The sequence below is a fragment of the Mastacembelus armatus genome, chromosome 9 (assembly GCF_900324485.2).
Source record: "Mastacembelus armatus chromosome 9, fMasArm1.2, whole genome shotgun sequence".
Lineage (NCBI taxonomy): Eukaryota > Metazoa > Chordata > Actinopteri > Synbranchiformes > Mastacembelidae > Mastacembelus > Mastacembelus armatus.
Window position 1 is genome coordinate 14,894,843 of NC_046641.1, and position 18,051 is coordinate 14,912,893.

Sequence of the window (18,051 nt, forward strand, 5' to 3'; positions counted from 1 at the left end):
TTGAAGTTAGAGAGTGTGTTGTGATGTTGAGGAGGCTTTGGTGTTTAGCAAGCTGAAAAAGTTCCAGACTGATATTACTAGTCACAGCTTAGACTATTAAAAACTAATCAGAGCATCACATCTGTTCTTGCCCTGCATGCAGAGTAGCACGAGTGTCAGTGTTAAAACTCCTTTTTTAGCCACTGATAACCTTTGAAGATAGTGTAAGAGATAGTTTGCCCTTTAACCTAGTTGAAGAAGCCTGAGAAAAAGGGGTTGCTCTTTGTGTGAGCAAAGTCATATTTAATTTGTCTGTGCCACACTGATTATTGTCAGGCATATCTTTATAATAGAGTAATTTTCATGCATTAGTCTAGTTATGCATGTGCCCGGTGGTGGCACACATTGTTCTAAATCAAAGAATACAGCCTGTACATCAAAGAATCTGCAACATTTGTGCCTGCTTTTACTTTTTAGTGAATAGATATGCCTCCTACACTATTTCCTGTTTGTTGGGCGTTTGCTTCAGCCAGTCATAACCTTTCTGCTTATTGCCTTATAATCAATGCAACAGTTACAGTATATTTGTTTATTTGAGTAACATTTGCATCGAGACCAAAGAAAACAAGCTTGCCTTGACCTGACTTTGCTTGACAAGTCATCACAGCACAACAGGAGTCTTTTTTTCTTTTTTTTTTCTAATGTGCATGCTTGGATCCTCACGAGACCTCATGGCAGAAAAGCCGGCAATATTTCCATCAGGGACCAGCTGCAAAGCTGCATATGCCTGCACACCCAGTCCCCCAAAATCCTCAAACCAGTAATCAGAGTGGCTGAGCTGTCAGAGCCACCGCCATCTATAAAGTCACAGAAAGCGGAGGTCAGTCTCTTCAGGGTGTGTGCAAGTGTGTCTTCTGGCACAAACACAGGTCGCTGGAAAAAGACATTACATGCATGTGTGTACATGAATGTATGTGTACTTGTAGCATTTTATATTTAGCAGCCCTCAATTCCTCAGCCAGCTGCAGCCCTAACCATGTGCGTGAGGTAATTCAGTTGATGATAGAGCCAGGACTGTGTGTTTGTAATCGTAGCAAGACAGAGTTAAGACCCTGAGGATGGCCTTAAAAGGAAGGAGAGCCCAGGACTAACATGTACACATTTTAACATATGCAAGAAAAAGCACACACGTTCAAGAGAAGTCAGTTAAACATACAGTACAGTACAGGGGTGGCATTGCTGTTAAGTGGACAGTTGGTACAATTCATTTTTGTGGATTTAAATTGGGGCTTTTTTTATATCTGCAGCCTCTTTCTTTTAATTCAGTATGTGTCTGTGTGTAAGGGAGCCTGCATGCTGCACACATGCTCTATCTTCACTACACAATAAATGATAATCCACAGGTTAGGGCTCATGTGTGCATTTATATTTATATCTTCCTGTTAGTGTATCTTTATGTGTGAGAAGCAGCAGTAATATCAGTGAGCTTGTTTTGCAGAACAGAGGAAGCTGTAGGGAAACTGATAATATATTCGTGTGAGAAAGTACTAGTCAAAGTGCAGCCACTTGTTCCCAAGTATTAGCCTGAAAGCTCACTAAAGCTACAAGATAATCTCCTGTCAGATTTCATACAGCACATTACATTATCACTGGTTATGTTTGTCAGGCTTATTTTAAATATAAAAAAATGCTGCAGTCAACAGAAAATATTTTTCTCTAGTGTGTAGTCCAGTTCTCAGAAAGTCCTGACAAATGTCTATTTTGTCCTCATTGTGATTACAACCAAACGCTGTTTCACTTCTCTATAAACTGAAGCTTGAGGCAATAGTTGGACCAAGAATAGCACAGCATTTAAAAAGGACAAGAATATGTTGCTATGTGTATGGGTGTAAAGATGAAATAAAGTGTATATTTTCCTTTGCCTTATTGATTGCCAGGTAAATAATAGAATTTACAATATTAAAAAAATAACTGAATTTTATATATATATAGTTGTATCCTGCCAGGTTTTGGGTGCAGTATTAATGCTGGTCCAGTTGCAGCTCTGACCTGCTTTTTATTCAGACAACAAAACAGCTTCCTACTTTGCAGGAGGAAAATACACTGGAAAATGTCCAGTGGATCCACTGCAGACTACCCCAGTTTAGTTTGTTTAGGTGTGAATGACTGCATTTGCACACTGTATGTATTTGTGTGTGTATGTATGGCAAAAGATTGTCTAACCAGCAGCATATAAGGCAGGTTGAGATCCATATGTTTTTATTCTGTTTTCTTGAAGGGATGACAAAATAACAAACCCACCGTGAGGTAACACTCGTTTTATTGCAGAAGTGAATCTTGTAACGTCAGCTGAACTGAGCAGAACTCTCTAATGTGCTCAGTGTTGTCTGAGGCTTTAACCTTACATTCTCTCTTTTCTGTCTCGGCCTTTAACTTTGGCCTTGAGTATCATGAGAAAAAACTGACACCACAAGCATTAACTAATTAACATTCCTGACACTGGCTTTGTTGTGTTGCTAATTTTATAGTATCTGAAAGTCCAGCTTTCCTTAAGTCTCTAACTTATCTCCAAGTTTTTGCTCAGTTTTGCCTTTCTTGAGCAGAAAGTCCTACTTTTCCTTTCCTCTAATGTACAGTAGTCAACATTGCAAACAGCATTATGCCAGGAAAATCATGGTATTAAGTCGTCCAGAGTCGGTTAACACAAACTGCTGCAGTAAGATTGTGGGTATGGTTCCTCAGACCTCCTGTAAACTTCATTTTAACCATACCCCTCAACCTAATCTCAGCATTTTGTGTATTTGTCCTTTTGCATGGATCTGTTCCAGTTCTCCTAGTCCTAATCTTTCCCACATGGTCTCATTTCATGCTATCGTGTATGTGTGCCTTCACTATGTATCACGTTTCTCTTGGAGTTTGTCCCCTGTCAGTAAGTTTTCTGTGTGCACTCACACATTGTATGTTGGCATATATGGTAAAAGCTTCATCTTCGCCTTTCTGTCCCATTGGGGTCATGTGATACCTTATCTTGAAACTTCCTTTAAAAAAAAAAGAATTTCCAGTAATATGCCTTATTAGAAATCTAAATGTGGAGTTATGTGCGATTAAAATTACGTAATCAGAGTTACACAGCTGAAGTCAAAATGTGTTTAAATAAATGTTATTATATCTTATTGCTACATCTATTTTCACGTTGTCCTCTCTGCATATATGCTGTTTTTCTTTCAGTTCAGTCTTTTTTCTTTCTCATGGACAGCAGTAGAGAAGTTTGCGACATCAGTGGAAAATAGTTTTCCAACAACCAGTCTCCTGTGTCCATCTGTTCTGTGTTACTTGTTGTACTTCAATCTCTCATATGGCAACATGCAGCGTTAATTTGGTTCTTGTCGCATACCACAACTAAAGCTCTGAGCACATGGGCCCCAGTCAGCTGAAACAGGAACGGAATCAAGCTAACCAAAAGAGACACAGGAAATGCAGCAGCAGGAGACATGAGAAAGACAGACTGACAAACAGAGAGAAGGACATTGTTTCATACAGTTTCTTCACTGATTTCAGAACAAAGCATGACAGTAATTTTTATTATTATTATTATTTTTTTGCAGGTTTCTTGGTTGCACAGATGCACTTATTTTGTAGCTCTTCAGGTTGTGGATAGAGTTGGACAGAAAGTTTAAGCTCAAGATAACCCGTATCACACGAATTTTCAGACATATGCCTCTGTGATTTCTACTGCGAACACGGCACAAACAGGCTGAGCTGAATTTCATGTATGCTGCTGAAAGAGTTGAGAAATGACGTTTAAAAAACGGTGTGTCACTGTGTAGAGGTTTCACAGGAACTGTTTCTCTGGTAGAAAGAGAAGCCAAGATAATAATCTTATACTTCCAATATGCTTTTTGGGTGACTGAATGATTGAGACCTTTATCAACTAAATGTTCATAAACCACTCCCTATTCTCTTAACACTATAGATCAAAAAATTAATTAGGAAAATATTTGGCTGATTTATTGAAAATGAAAAATCAGAAAATTTTGTATCCCTAATTAAATTGAAGCTGCCTGTTCTCTCGGCATTCTTTTTTGGTCTCAGTCATATAGTATATTATCTTGGTCTTTATCAGTGTTTGACAGGACTACCATGAATTTCTGCAGCTACCAATTGTAGAATTCGGCATAATTTACAGATGGCCATTCGGCCTCTGCTGTCACCACTATTTATAGCGGAGATTATTTCTTAGAGAGAGATGAGAATTTAGTTTCATTTTACATCATAGCAGTCTTTGTATCTCACCCACAACGTCAAATCTTTTCCTCTTTCCAGGGATTGCATTTGATGAAACCTAGAAATTATAGCATGAAGTGACTGACTGAGTCATGTAATGGATATTGACTTGTGTGTGGGTGCACATGCATGCTTTTGTATTCATAACACTGGCTGTGTGTTCACCACGTCTATATGGTTTGAATATTGTGTAACAAATCCATTTCTTTTTACCAGACAGAGTGTAAAATAATGATTAACGGTAAAGCGTCATCGTGGATGTTCTCATGTTTGTTTTCTTTGGGTGTTTAAACTGAACTGCTGTAACTTTTCTGGCGTTTCTGTCATAAAGGTTCTGCATTTTCCCCGCTGGCCTGTCTAAATGTACCATCAACTCACTCTCTCTTTCCTAATTTTGCATTACCAAATCTCTATTTTGTATAGTGCACAGAGATTTGAGGGATATTTTGTAGGAAAATTGGGGTAGTGAAACCTCTGTCAATCCTCAGGCAGCCATCTGAATTTGAAAAGCCCTCTGGAAACAATTTCTCATGTGGTCTTGCATAATGTTGCTGGTTTGAAATATGATGAACCACTCTATCCTTTCCTTGAATATGTCCTGGCTTCTGTACTTGATGAAACAAAGGTCTTCATGTTGGCAATCAAGTCCTGAAAAAGTTTTCTATATCCTTAGTCCTTAGTAAGGTGCAAAATAATACAAACAGAAGATGTTTCCTTTTGTAGCACTTTTAATTAGAGATCAACCGATGTGGGTTTTTCAATAGCTGATGCTGACAGGTGGTTATTTATTTATTTATTGTCTTTTGGCAAATACGTTGGGTCAGTTTTCTTTTATTGGGTTGTGGTACCTATCCCTGCCTTTAAGCTACAGTTAGTTGAAAACTCGCTATCAATAATGTTACAGTTGCAAAGTAACTTGATAACAGCAGTGCTAGTGTTTATACTCTGCAACCAAGATGTTGTTTTTTTAAGTAGCATATTACAAAAAGCAGGCAATATTCAGATTAACCGTTAACTAATAGCTACTTCCAGTGTTCCTCAGTGCTGAGATCTGAAAAGGTTTTTACCCAGATGCAGCTGTCTGCAAGCTCAGACATAGTCTGAAATTGAAACATGGATCAGTTATTACATGGCAAAGGTTGTCTTTATAAGTTAGAGTGCTGAATGTAGAAGTAAAGCTGCCAGGATGAGTTCACTAGCATTAAAAAGACAGTCGTGGGGAAGTACAATGTGGTGCCTGGAGAAAAGCAGGCACATACAGTATATAAATGTGCAAATGAATTATGTATGAATAAAATGAAAACACAAGCATGGAATGATCAGCATGAATTCAGTTTTCAGGATCAGTAAAACCTCAGTAACTAGTGTGAGTGATCAGAACCTTGGATTAGACCACTCTTTTTAGAAGTATGGCTGGGTTTCTACCATCTATCTGTAACCACAAGAAAATAGAGAATTCACCAAAATGTGTACTTTGCCCATTTTACTTTGAGGTAAACTGAGCGTAGAGAAAAATATGAGGGTTCTTCATCAAAGAAAGTTTTTTCTTGGGAGTAAATTTTACCACTGTCAATTAAGTTTCTAGCTACATTAAGCCTTTATTTGTATTTTTTTTCCTCATAGTCCTCATATACTGCATTTGCATGAAAGTGGCCTTGAGGGATTAAGACTGAGTAGAATACCAGTGTTTAGCCAACGTCAGCATTAATGAGTATTGTCAGGAATACAGTGAGTCATACACAGATTCTACTAAGGGTACAGTCTGCACATTTCCAAGGAAAACACTTGATGTAATACATAACTAAAGGCTTCAAAGAGCTGCAACCTCCCAGATGTTGTAGATGGCATACAGTAGATCACCAGATAATACCTCTTTCTTCACCTTTTTTCAACTATGATAGATATGGGTAGACAAAACAAAGTCATTTCTGGCCTTTTTTTCTATTTTACTGGTTTCTTGATCTTGAATGTTGGTGTTTTGTGATATGCAATACAATGGACATGAAGGATTCCTGTACAGATCTGTGATTGAAAGCTCATGTTTTTGGCAGAATCTGATAAGTCTGCATCAGTCTCTGTGAATATGTTTACATGAACCAGGGGCTTGTTTTCAATTGGTGTTATGTAGCTGGTTGTACTACTTTAGAGCTTCAGATTCAGGCAGATCAGTGCTGATTTTATTCTTGTTAGTGTCCTTCGTTTTTTTTTTTTTTTTTTTTTTCTTAGAGACAAAATCTCAAGGGGAAGTTGATGGAAGTCGGTGAACTCAGCATTGCCTCTTTGCTTTTTAAGATAATGTTATTTTTGCTGGCTTCATCAGATTGTGAAACTGTGGAGCACCAATAAGTCCAAGTCCTATGGATCTCTGCCAAAGTGTTGTTCGTTTAGGTTGGGGAGCGAGCTGCTAGGTGAGCATGTTTAAAGGTCTGAGTATTTTTCATGAGTAAGGGTCAGATGGAGCACCAATTTTGAAAGCAAATAAATGCAGCTGTGAGTTCATGTTGCAGAAATTATGCTTCATTGAGGCGTCTGGAAGGAACCCACAGTGCATTGTAAGGAGCCAGTTTAGGTGGTTCAAGGATCTGATTTGGATGCCTTCTGGATGACTCCTGCTGAGATAATCCATGTGTGAAACAATTTGGGGAAAAACCGTAGGGAAGATTCAGAAGAAGTTGGAAGGAAAATGCATGCCCACCTGCCCTGGAAGAGCTGGAGCATCTACTGTGAAGAGGGAATCCAGGCTGCCTTACATAGGCTTGCTGCTTCTACTACTAGACATGTGTGAATGGAGGAAAGATGGCTCTTCTTTATGGCTGGGCCGTTAAATTACCTGGAAATATTTGAGGATTTCTGTTAAATTGGGGAGAAATTTGAGGCAAAATTCTTGCTAATGTCAAAATTAAAATGAATTAAAATTAATTGAAAAGCTGGGGAGATTAAGCTAAGATGTGGTGAACGGCAAAGCTCACAGCAGCTGCAGTGTAATACATTAGGCAGTGTTTTGCATCATTTGGCACTTTTAGTTTAAAGGAGACTGCAAAACATTCTTCACATACTGAGTGGAAACTTCTCTCACAATACTGAAAATGCCTGAATGTGAGAGGATTGTTGTGTGTGTGCATTTATTTTTTTCAAATCAAGAGAAACGTCTAAGGAAGTAGAGTGGTTAGAGTCATGTGGTCAAGATGTTTGTCAGATCTCTCGCTCAGTCTCTTTGTAGTTCTGTGTCATTTTCTGCAGAAGGTAGTGTCATGCTGTCCTTGTGTGCATCTCTGACTGCAGTAATGATTATTCTTCTCTCTGTGTAAATCAGTACATGGTTTGTCTTTGGTCCCCCCCCCCCCGATTATAACCTCTTTATTGGACTCTATTGTGTGTATGTTTGTGTATGTGTAACCTACAACCACAGTGCCAGTGCACATGACTTTGCTGAGTTGCATGTGGAAAGCCCCCAAAACAAAGCTGTGCAACACCTTCACCCAGCAGTTTTCTCTTGGTTGCTGTTTTTCTTATTCATCAGTGGCCATACACACTTACTCACTCACACCTGCAAACATATTATGTTACCAAGCACTGTTAAGTCATTGTTAGAGGAAGCATAACTGCCATAAGCAAGAATCTGTGTACTAATGTTTTTCGTCATTTATGTTGAATCATCTCCCTAAAGCCATTCAAATAATGACTGAGTATCGTAACCTTCATAAAGATAGGATTGATTGCAGGACTGTTGTATTAGGTTGCATTGCTTTTAGCTAGGTGTATTTACACAACTTCCTTTTGTGTTTTATACCTACAGTATGCTTCATTCTGCCCCAGAGCCAGATTTTCTGTGGCCCCAAGTAGAATTTAAAGTATTGATCCTGTGGATAAAAATTGACATAATTTTGGTAATTGGGTTTTCTGGTTGTCCTGTAGTGGGTGTTGGGGTCTTCATTTGCATAGAGTCTTATTGTCCTGTAGTGGGTGTTGGGGTCTTCATTTGCATAGAGTCTTATTGTAATTGTGGATTTAGGTGTGGGTTTTTGGAGTGTGGAGGGATTCTTCATTTCTCAGTGACATAATCTCTGTTTCTCTGTTGGTGTTGCTGTATCACATATAGTAAACTTCACAAGAATACACTACAGCAGTAATACTAGAATATTGAAATATTGCATAGAGGCTTTACATTACTACCAAAATTACATACCAAAAGTCTGATGTTTGTGTCAATGGGTTAGGGGTAGCAAGAATGTCCAGTCTTTTTTTTTTTTTTGTGGAGTTTCAGTCAGCAGCATCAGAGTAGTAGGAAACAATGTCATTACTACTGTCCAGGAAGATCATGATGCATAATGGATACCGCATGAATTGATTAATAATATTCCTGAGAATAATTTTTACAGCTGAAAAATAATGAAAAAAATGTTACTGTGAATGTGTAAGTTTCAATAAATAACTTGAGAGCTGCAATAATTAGCTGATTAACACAGCTCTGCATATACTTTACCCTCTCCTGTTCATTCTTTTCCACTGTCGGCTTTATTCTGAGTCACTTTGCCAACTCCGCAGAGCCCCCTCCCCGCGATTCTCTCTGGGCAAGTCTTTAGCCTGGTTTCCATTACAGGCCCAAACACAGCGAGCATTTGTTCATTATCTGAGCCTCTCAGTTTCCCCTCAAAAAAATCAGTGACTCTGTTGTTTTTTTTTTAATCCTTTTGCCAGTGGAGATGATTAGTCAATTATGCAGAAGCTTCTTGCTAAGCAAATTATGTTTTTTGATCATGTGTCATAAACATTTACAGTTTGCTCTGGCAAGTCCTGTTTGCCTTTAAGTCTTCATTGGAAAATGTTATCATGGCTAGATCTCTTTCCTTATATAAACCTAGTTCTGGCTCAGAGGTACCAGCCACAGTAATCATACAGGACAATATGTCATTAACTATAATGTAAGATAAAGAAAAGCAATGAATTCCCACATTTTAGAATCTGAAGGACAGAAATGTTTAGTGTTTTTGCTTTTAAAAAAAACAATATAGGTTATCTAAATTGCTCTAAACCTTTAAATATACCTAAGTATATATATTTGTCAAAGTATTTGTATAGTGTTTGTATAGGAGTTGCAGACAGTTGCAAGAAAGTCACACCAGACTCACAAGTAAAGCAACAAGGCAGAGGAGCAAGGGAGTGAAGACCCAATTTTCGGGGAAATAAAAATGTTTTACATGCTGAGGAAGAGCTTTGCTGGTTGTTTTCACATGTGCACAGTTACTGGACACGCAACACACCCTTAACTGACCATCACACATACACACCCATAACTGACAAATGCCATGTGTCACACGTGAATGAGTTAAAGCTCTTAGCTACAATTGACAGACATACATGCAAGGTTTCCATACACTGCTGAATAAGTGTTGTGCAAACCTTTAATGCAGTTTTATAAACATAGCTTATACATGCTTCTGGCTACTTTTGTAACTGAGATTATTTTACAGCCTTTGTACTTGGAAACACATGCGAACAGTGTCCATGTGCATATATTCATGCTCTGCTCACCACTACACACAATCATATGATCTGTCTTCTGTTTCTCAGTAAGCTGTTTTACTTCCTCAGTAGATTTTCATGTTTCAGCTGAACCTCAGCGCTTTTTGAGTAATTGAACTAATTGTATCTTCACAAAAATGTGAGTTTTGAAAAATAATCACTTTTAAGTTTTTTTTTTTTTTTTTTTTTTTTTTTTTGGTCTTTGATAGTGGCACAGACTATCAGGACACTCTCATGAAAGGACACTAGCATATAGTTTTAATTTTATTCCACATGACTACCTTAGTTTGTATTACCATTATAAAACAATGTTGGTGAATACAGTGTTGCTTGTGGTACTCAAAGCATGAAAAAAATGGACATTTAATTGCTAGAGAAGCAAAACTTTCCAAAAACAATTTACCTGTTACTCAAGACAATTCCCAGAGCTTGCTGTCAGTAGTTTTCATTGGGGCTATTTCTTTGCTAGAAAGCATGTCCAATAAAAATAGTTCATATGTTCAATGGAAAACACTTCCAATGAAAACAGCTCACAGTGGGGTCTGTGGATTATTTTGAGTAAGTGATCAATATTTTCACAGAGATACAGATACATGCAATTGAGTTTTTCAAATTTTCACTGCTGTAAGTACTGCAAATAAAATAATACTCCTATATGTTTAACAATGGCTGAATGATCTTCCAGTGTACCAGCATATGCTGAAAGAAATGTACACTCAAGTTGTCAGTTTATTAGGTACACCTCTCTAAAGCTAAGTAGGCTTACACAACAGTCCCAAAATAAATCTTCACTTCATGAAGGTGATGATGTTTTTGTTCACGGTTTCTGAGGTGATGACTCGACTGTGTGGTCGTATTGGAGGGTGTAGTTTGTGGTATTGAACGTTGCTGCATTTTATATATATTTTATATATTTATATATTTATATATGTATATGTATATATATATATATATATATATATATATAGCAAATGTTAATATGATTAAAAGGCTTAAATGTCACAGAGCTAAACGTTGGAGCTTTAACAGTGGCATTGGAAAGTATTACAATATGTTTATAATTTATTTATATTTTCTTGTGTGTATTCTGATTAAATTACATCTTTGTAATTTAGAACATACAGTCACAACGTGGTTATTATTGGAGGAAAGAAGGTGCATGTTTTTTTTTAAAAATAATTTAAGAAAGATGTTGCCATTTCCTTTATTTTTGGCCTTCTGTCAGTCTTGTTAATTGTGGTTAATTGTGTTTTTGTGTGCAAAACCACAGCTAATTCATTTACAAGGAACTTCACTCAGTTCTGTGAATCTTGAGTGTGCTGCTTTGCTTCTGCATAATTGGCTCATATATCAGTATTTCTGAGAAGTATGCAAGGAGGGCAGCGCAACAAACTGACACATTTATTCATTACAGAAGGCTACGTATGTGACGGCTTCTGACAGGTTTCCTAGAACACACTCATCTCTATCAGTGTTCGAAACTCCACAACTTGTGCTTGGTCTGTGCGTATGTGTATGTGTGTCCCACATCCTCCATGATGCCACAGATAGTGCTGATTGTGAATGTGATCAGTTCTAGTGATCTTCTAGCTGCCTGTACTGCACCTTATGTACATGTACCAGAAACCAGTGTGTACAAAGGTGGCTGTCAACAGTTTTTGCTCAGTGGGGGCATGTTTTTTTTTTTAAATACTTATACTAAACTGAAAGAACTACCCTTGACATGTCACAGTAAGTGATTTTACAGTTATGTTACCTTAAATGTAAATGAACAATCATTTGGTAATTCATAGATGAAATTACCTTTTTCATGAATATGCATCATTTTACGTGTTCTCTGCAGCTGCTCTTCATGGATGTAATCCTGAGCCAACAATAGTTTGAAAATGAAGCCTAGTCACAATATGTAAAATATCTCTCAATGGGGCCTTTAACATTTTTAATTTCTGTTTGTTTTTGTTATCATGTTTTGGATCTGCTTTCTGAGTCAAATCTACTTTCAAGAGAGACCCCACACAAACCACTGACCTAACCTAGTCTTATTAGAGGCAAACTGCAGGAGTCGTGCAAAATTATACAGATTTTTGTGCATGATGATTAGTTAACAGCTGCATGTTGCAATTTGGATTTTGATATATATTTACTGCTGTTTGCCACTAATTAGACTTTAACTCAGTAATTATTGCATAGATTAAATAAAGTAAGGTTAGCCATTCTCTCATGCTGGAAGCCAGGATTTACATGGAATCAGTAAGTCTATAGTCTATTATTATCAACTGTGGAGGATAAACTCAGGAGTGTTTGTCTGTGTGGCACTAGAAACAGGTGGTGGAGTCTGTCAGGAAACTAGAACACCCCAGCTGCTACATATCACTATATAGCCTGGTCCTAACTGCAGCTGTACCAACTGCATAGTCACATTAAGGAGCAAATATATCTTTACAAACATACTGAGAGTTTGTCTACAACAATCCACAGTCTATAAGATAATCACCTCATCCAGATTATAAAACACATTGTATAGCACAGGTTGTAAATCTCATGTCAGTCCAAAAATCAGCAGCGTGTTGGTGTTAAGTCTGTCCCTTAATACTTCCCTAGCATCACTCAACACCGTGCTCACTTGTCCCCGCAGACAACTTGGATGCAGCAGCATCTAGTGGTGAGATTTCAGGTGCGAGGGAGGGTACATTGGCCGTTACTTTTACAACAAAACACAATGCCCTTTCTAGAGCCAGTGTTTGGTTTGTCACTTTTGGGCCACTGTAGAAATGTGGTGGAGCAACATGGCTGCCTATGCAGATTTAGAAGACTCGTTTTAAGGTTAAAAAACTGCAATGGTTCCTATTTTTTGGTAATTACACACTAAAGACAACATATTTATAAATACTATATTTTGTATTTTAATAGATCCTTCCAAATATTACACATTGAACCTGTGAAAAGATGAACTTGTTAGCAAACTGTTTAAATGTATTTACACATGCAGCAGTTACCAAGTCACATTATCTTTCTTTTTAAGTTATATCTAATGTATATAGTCCAATAGTTCCTCTCTTTTAGCTCTGTTTTTGGTCTCTACCAGTTCCTTAGGGGAACATCTGTCTCTCTAGCTGCTCACTGCTCTACCAGGTTCACCAGCTGGTCTGTAACAATGTGTCTGTCTGCTGTTTGGTGCAGAGCAGGTAGTTTCCTGTTGCAGACAAAAACGTTGCAAGAGTGAGCCAAAACAGTAAATTTACAGACCAGACAGCTGAACAAGAGATGCAGTGTCGAGCAGTAATTCCCTGTAGGTTAATCAAGGGGAACAACCAAGTCATTTCATTTGTTATTGTTAAAATGTTGATCATAGTTGTTTAAAATATGCAAAGAACATACATCAATGATCGCAACCTGAAACAGACATGTGTTTGAAGTCAAGCTCTGAGTCCATGAGTGGTAATGTAACTCTTTAGTGTATGTGTGTGTCTTTGTGTGTCTATATGTGCGATAACACACTGTCCGAAATCTCTACCGAGGCCAGTTTGGTAACCCAGTGGTGTCTAAGGTCAGTCCAACACACACACATGCACCCCGGATAGTGTTGGCTATGGTCACCATCGAAGGGATAGAGGAATGTTTAGTGTCAGCCAGTTGCCATAGCAATGACCTTGAGAAACGGACCCTGGGAAGATCACTTTGGACTCCAAACATCCTGTGTGTGTGTGCGTGTGTGCGTGCGTGCGTGCGTGCACGCGCGGGTCTGGGTGCACTGAAACTGTACAAGTGTTTGCGACTGTGGGTGAGAAGTTGCATCTGTTGTTGTGTCTGTTTGTTCGTGAGGTACTTTCATCAATGAAATGCTTGCTAGTGTGTGTGTGTCTGTGTGTAAACCTGTGGGAAGTATTTGTTACAGGCAGCATGGTTGGCAAAAATGTTAAAACGTAAAGTATAAAGTTGCACAAAGACACACACACTAAAGACTTACAGTGGGGAAATAGGCAATAGGTTGTAGTCTTGTTTGGCACTCTATATCTCATGCAAAGCTGCAACTGAAAAAATGATTTTTGTTGTTTTTAAAATTCATTAAAAAAAACAAAGCAGCTATATTGTCTCTGCATTATGATACGAGTCCTCTGGCTGTGAGTGAATTGAGACATGATAGTGAAAGTTGACTCAACATGAAAAGAACTAGTGAAAACTGAGATGTTGCTGGGTCATAAGTCTGTTATAGACGGTGGATACTTTAGATACTTCAGGCTGAATGTTGTTAGTCTGTCAAATTAGCAGATTTTTAGTTTTAATATTCATTTTAGAGTATCCATAAAGCCTGATGAAATGATGAATCCATTAAAACTACCCTCTGGATATCTTGTCCTGTAAAATTCAGGGTTTCATTGAGGAGCTTGAACATAATATATGTGATGCTGTTAGATATTGCTGCTATTTGAATAGATTGCCTTTTATGCCTGCATTGTACTTCATGCTGACTTAGATGTATTTTCAAGCAGCAGTCAGATTGCTTTTTAAATAATGGGGATGGTATTTGAATGAATGTCTTAAAACAGTGTCCTGAATGAAAGCTTAATACAGTGAAGCACATGGAATTTGCAGACAGGGTGTCACTTCTCCAATGCAAATGAGGTGCAATTGTAGATCCATTGAGGTATGCTTGCAAGCAAAGCAATAAGTTGTTGAGACAAAGAGTAGTAGTAGTAGTTTAAGGCATGAATAAACAAGCTTCACTGCAGAAATTTACCAACATATTAAGCCCCCTCTGTCTTTTTAAAAAATGTATTTCTCTCTCTCCTGTATAGTGCGTTTCTGTGTAGGGAAGGATGGCACTAAGTAATTGTTGATAAGCACAGCTTTTGTTTTTGGCAGTGTCTGTAGTAAAGAGACTGCCAGTATGTTTCAGACCTGCACAACAGGGGCAGAAATGGGGCACAGTTTTAAGTCCCTCCTACACAGGAGCAAGACTTTAAATACATCTTGCATCTTGTTGTGGGCCTTTGCAGTTGTTTTTAGCTCTTTCTAGTAATTTTGCATGTCTTAGTCACATTTATTTAGCATCTTTTTGTGGGCATTTTACATCTCTGCGGTTGTTTTTTGTCTCTGTACCTCGTTGACGTCCTCATGCTTCTCTTTATGATCTCTCTGCATCTCTTTGTGGTAAGTTGTACATAGTGGTTTTGTTGTCTTTCTCACAGTTACTTTGTCTCTGCATCTCTAGTTTGTCTTTTTGTCAGACTCACACAGTTTTAACACACTGTTTGGTGGAGTTAAGGATAAGAATAATCTTGGAGGAGTTCTATGTAGATTACAAAATAGAGAAAGAAAATGTTCTCTCTATCGCTCTGTGTGTGGCTGCGTGTGTGTGTGTGTGTGTGTCTTCTCTAGGGATTGTTACAGACTGCAGTAATAGGAAATGTGCTGTGAGCTTGAACTTGCTCCCTTGACGAAGTTGATTCACAGAAACCAGGTCTGTTATATTGTTGCTCAACCAGTCAGACATCTGTTGTGTGTTTTTTTTTTTTTTTTTTTTTTTTTTGTTCCCTCCTCAGACACATATGGTTCCTCAAAGATGCTGTTACTCAGAAACTCATTCACATTCTCACAATAAATTCCTCTGAATGAGTCACTCTGAGCTCATATGTTAACCGATGCGCACACACACAGAGGAGGCCATGTCATTAGGTTTTGCACATCCTGTGTAGCTCATGCTAAAGCTTTTACTCACATTCTCTTTCTTAGTCTATTTGTTCTTTTTTTGCCATGAAATATATACATAACTATTCCTTGGTAAACCTCGAACTGAGGAAAGCTGCTCCGTGCTTAAAATTCCCAAAAGTGTCAAGAATGAGATTTTGTCAAGTCTTTACATTATCTAAAGATTATTTTGATAATCAATTAATTGGGTAAATATTTTCTCTGTGGATCTTTGTGATCTCCTATAAAAAGTCAGAAAACTGCAAGCAGCAGACAAGCCCAGTTAACAACTAGCTGGTGGCCATAGTAGACCAGTTACCGGCTGAAGAGGCAGATATTTCTCTTATGAGTTGGTAAAACTGCCATAAACCAAATTAAAAATAAGTCAATATTGGGCTTATGATCGCCAAGTGCGCAGCAGTATGTCTAACAAATGTGCTGTGTTCTCCACTTGTGTGCGCTGCCCCCAGTTTTCCAAAAACACCGGCTCTGCACATTTAAAGGTGCAAACTTTTGATTATATTTTGCCCATGTTGACATAGACGTTCAGGTTAAAACGTCAGTTTGATTTTGTTAGCAGCCTCAATCTTTTTTTTACTATATTGATCTGTTGTTGTATGTTAACTTTCTTACTAAAAGAAAAGCGTAGTGAAGGAAAAGTTTTACCCTGATTCTAAAGAAGCAGAAAGCAAATTTCTCTGAACATCCTGGGCTAAAATCCAGCTGTGGCAGCAATTTGGAAAAAGCCCACTTTGAGTCAGTTCCTCACTCACTGACTCAGATGTTAATAAATGAGTCATATCCCTCCCATGTCTGCATCACAGTGCTTTGTATTGATAATATTAGACACTGTGGTTAAAACAGCAATACAAGGTTCATTCACAACACTGGCAAGCTGAGGAAATTGGACTGGTGTTGGTGGGGTGGTTTGGAGGTGTTAATCTAGTCTTTGTATGTGTGTGTGTGTGTGTGTGTGTGTGTGTGTGTGTGTGTGTGTGTGTGTGTGTGTTCCTGTCTGTTTTTATGTGCGTGTAGGATTAGCATCGACATTCCTCGGACTCACACGCTGTCACATAGACTCAGTCATCCAGTGCACAAAGCCCTGGAATCCATCCTTCTTGCTGTTTTTTCTTTTCTTCATCCCCTTCGTCTCTCCCACTTAACCAAGGCCTGAGGTCATGGGGATCGACCTCGGAGCTCTGCTTTCACAGTTCCCATCATGCTCTGCAGTTTCATTCACTAAGGGAGACTTCAGTTTCAGCTGCACACACACATAGTCATATGGAGACTATACACATCAACATTCAGTCATTCATAACATGAACTCAAACATAGCTGGATTAACTGTCATGCTGAGTAATGTGGCGCCTGTAGCTTAACTAGTCACCCTTAAAATGCAGTTGTATTCAAATGGCTCGTTTGCCGTAAACTTTTGTTGATGTGATAAATATTTCAGTAAAAGTGATAACAGAGGTGTGTAAAGATATTCATTCAGGTCTTTGTGGACATCAGGTTGCAGGTTTAAAAGGCTAATTTACTCCACAGTCTCACTTAGCCCCAGCAGTATCTATATCAGTATCTAGTTTTAAAAAAGGCTCCGCACTCTGAAGTTTTTGCTACCACCAAAAGCTGGTTGAAGGCCCACTTCCTCATTTCATTTACACAAACAAGTTTTGAAAAAGACATGCAGCTGTTGAGGCGAGTGTGACTGTAATCAGGTTAGCGCTCCTGTTCACAACAGAGAACAGTCATGACACGATTTTTAGTTTATTGTCACAACATTCCTCTTTTTTCATTTTCTACTTTCTTCTTTCTGTTTTTGTTTCTTTGCATATCCCTTATTGTCTGACATCAGATCTGCATGTCAGTCACCATGTCCTTGTTCTCTTTTTCAGGCCTGCAGTCCCAAGCTGACAACTCACTGCTCAGATATCCAAGAAGTCCGTCGTGCAAACCGACTGGAGATGCCCGACAACTTAAACACATTTGTTTTAAAGGTACTTCCAGCTCTTTATACTGTGCTGTGAGCACTATATGGGAATAAACTTACTTCACTGAGGAAAAGATGAGCTCTTTCTGTTCAAAAAGGGTTGTAGTTGTAGATTCTCTCCACTGAATTGTTTACAGCCACAACGTTTTGCTCTTCAGCCACGAATCCATCATGAAGAGGAAACAAGGCAATCATTTTGTTGAATGATTTCATAACAGAACTCACCAAATTGCCTTAATTCAGGCCTGGTTAGTCAAACCTAAAGTATACCCCACCCAGGCCATGTCTCAAGAGTATCAATGGAAACTTCTTAACCCACTGTTGCAGCATATTCCACTTTTCTGCTGTCCAGCCCCTAAGCTCAGCACATTACCAATAATCATTGTTTCATCAAATTATGATGAAATTCTTCAGAGTCAGGTTGCGTTCCTTTTTGAAGCTTTTTGAACCTGGCTGGACCGGTTTCCAGGCACTAAAACCAACTATTAATGATGCCATGAATAGTTTTTATTTATCTGTTAATCTGACTGCGGGGGCCTCACCGTCTATGGTAGGACTCCTTGTTCTTCTCGTCTCAGAAGATGACT

General features: G+C 38.4%; 1 protein-coding gene across 5 annotated transcripts in view; it reads left to right on the top strand.

Moving 5' to 3' along the window:
• The window catches only part of sh2b3 (SH2B adaptor protein 3), a 40,866-nt gene that overhangs the window by 15,059 nt on the left and 7,756 nt on the right, over positions 1-18,051 (top strand). For all 5 annotated transcript variants that reach the window (XM_026321272.1, XM_026321269.1, XM_026321270.1 and 2 more), the window contains exon 3: positions 17,370-17,471. In XM_026321272.1, coding sequence (XP_026177057.1) covers positions 17,370-17,471 — 102 coding nt within the window. The remainder of the gene's footprint in view (positions 1-17,369; positions 17,472-18,051) is intronic.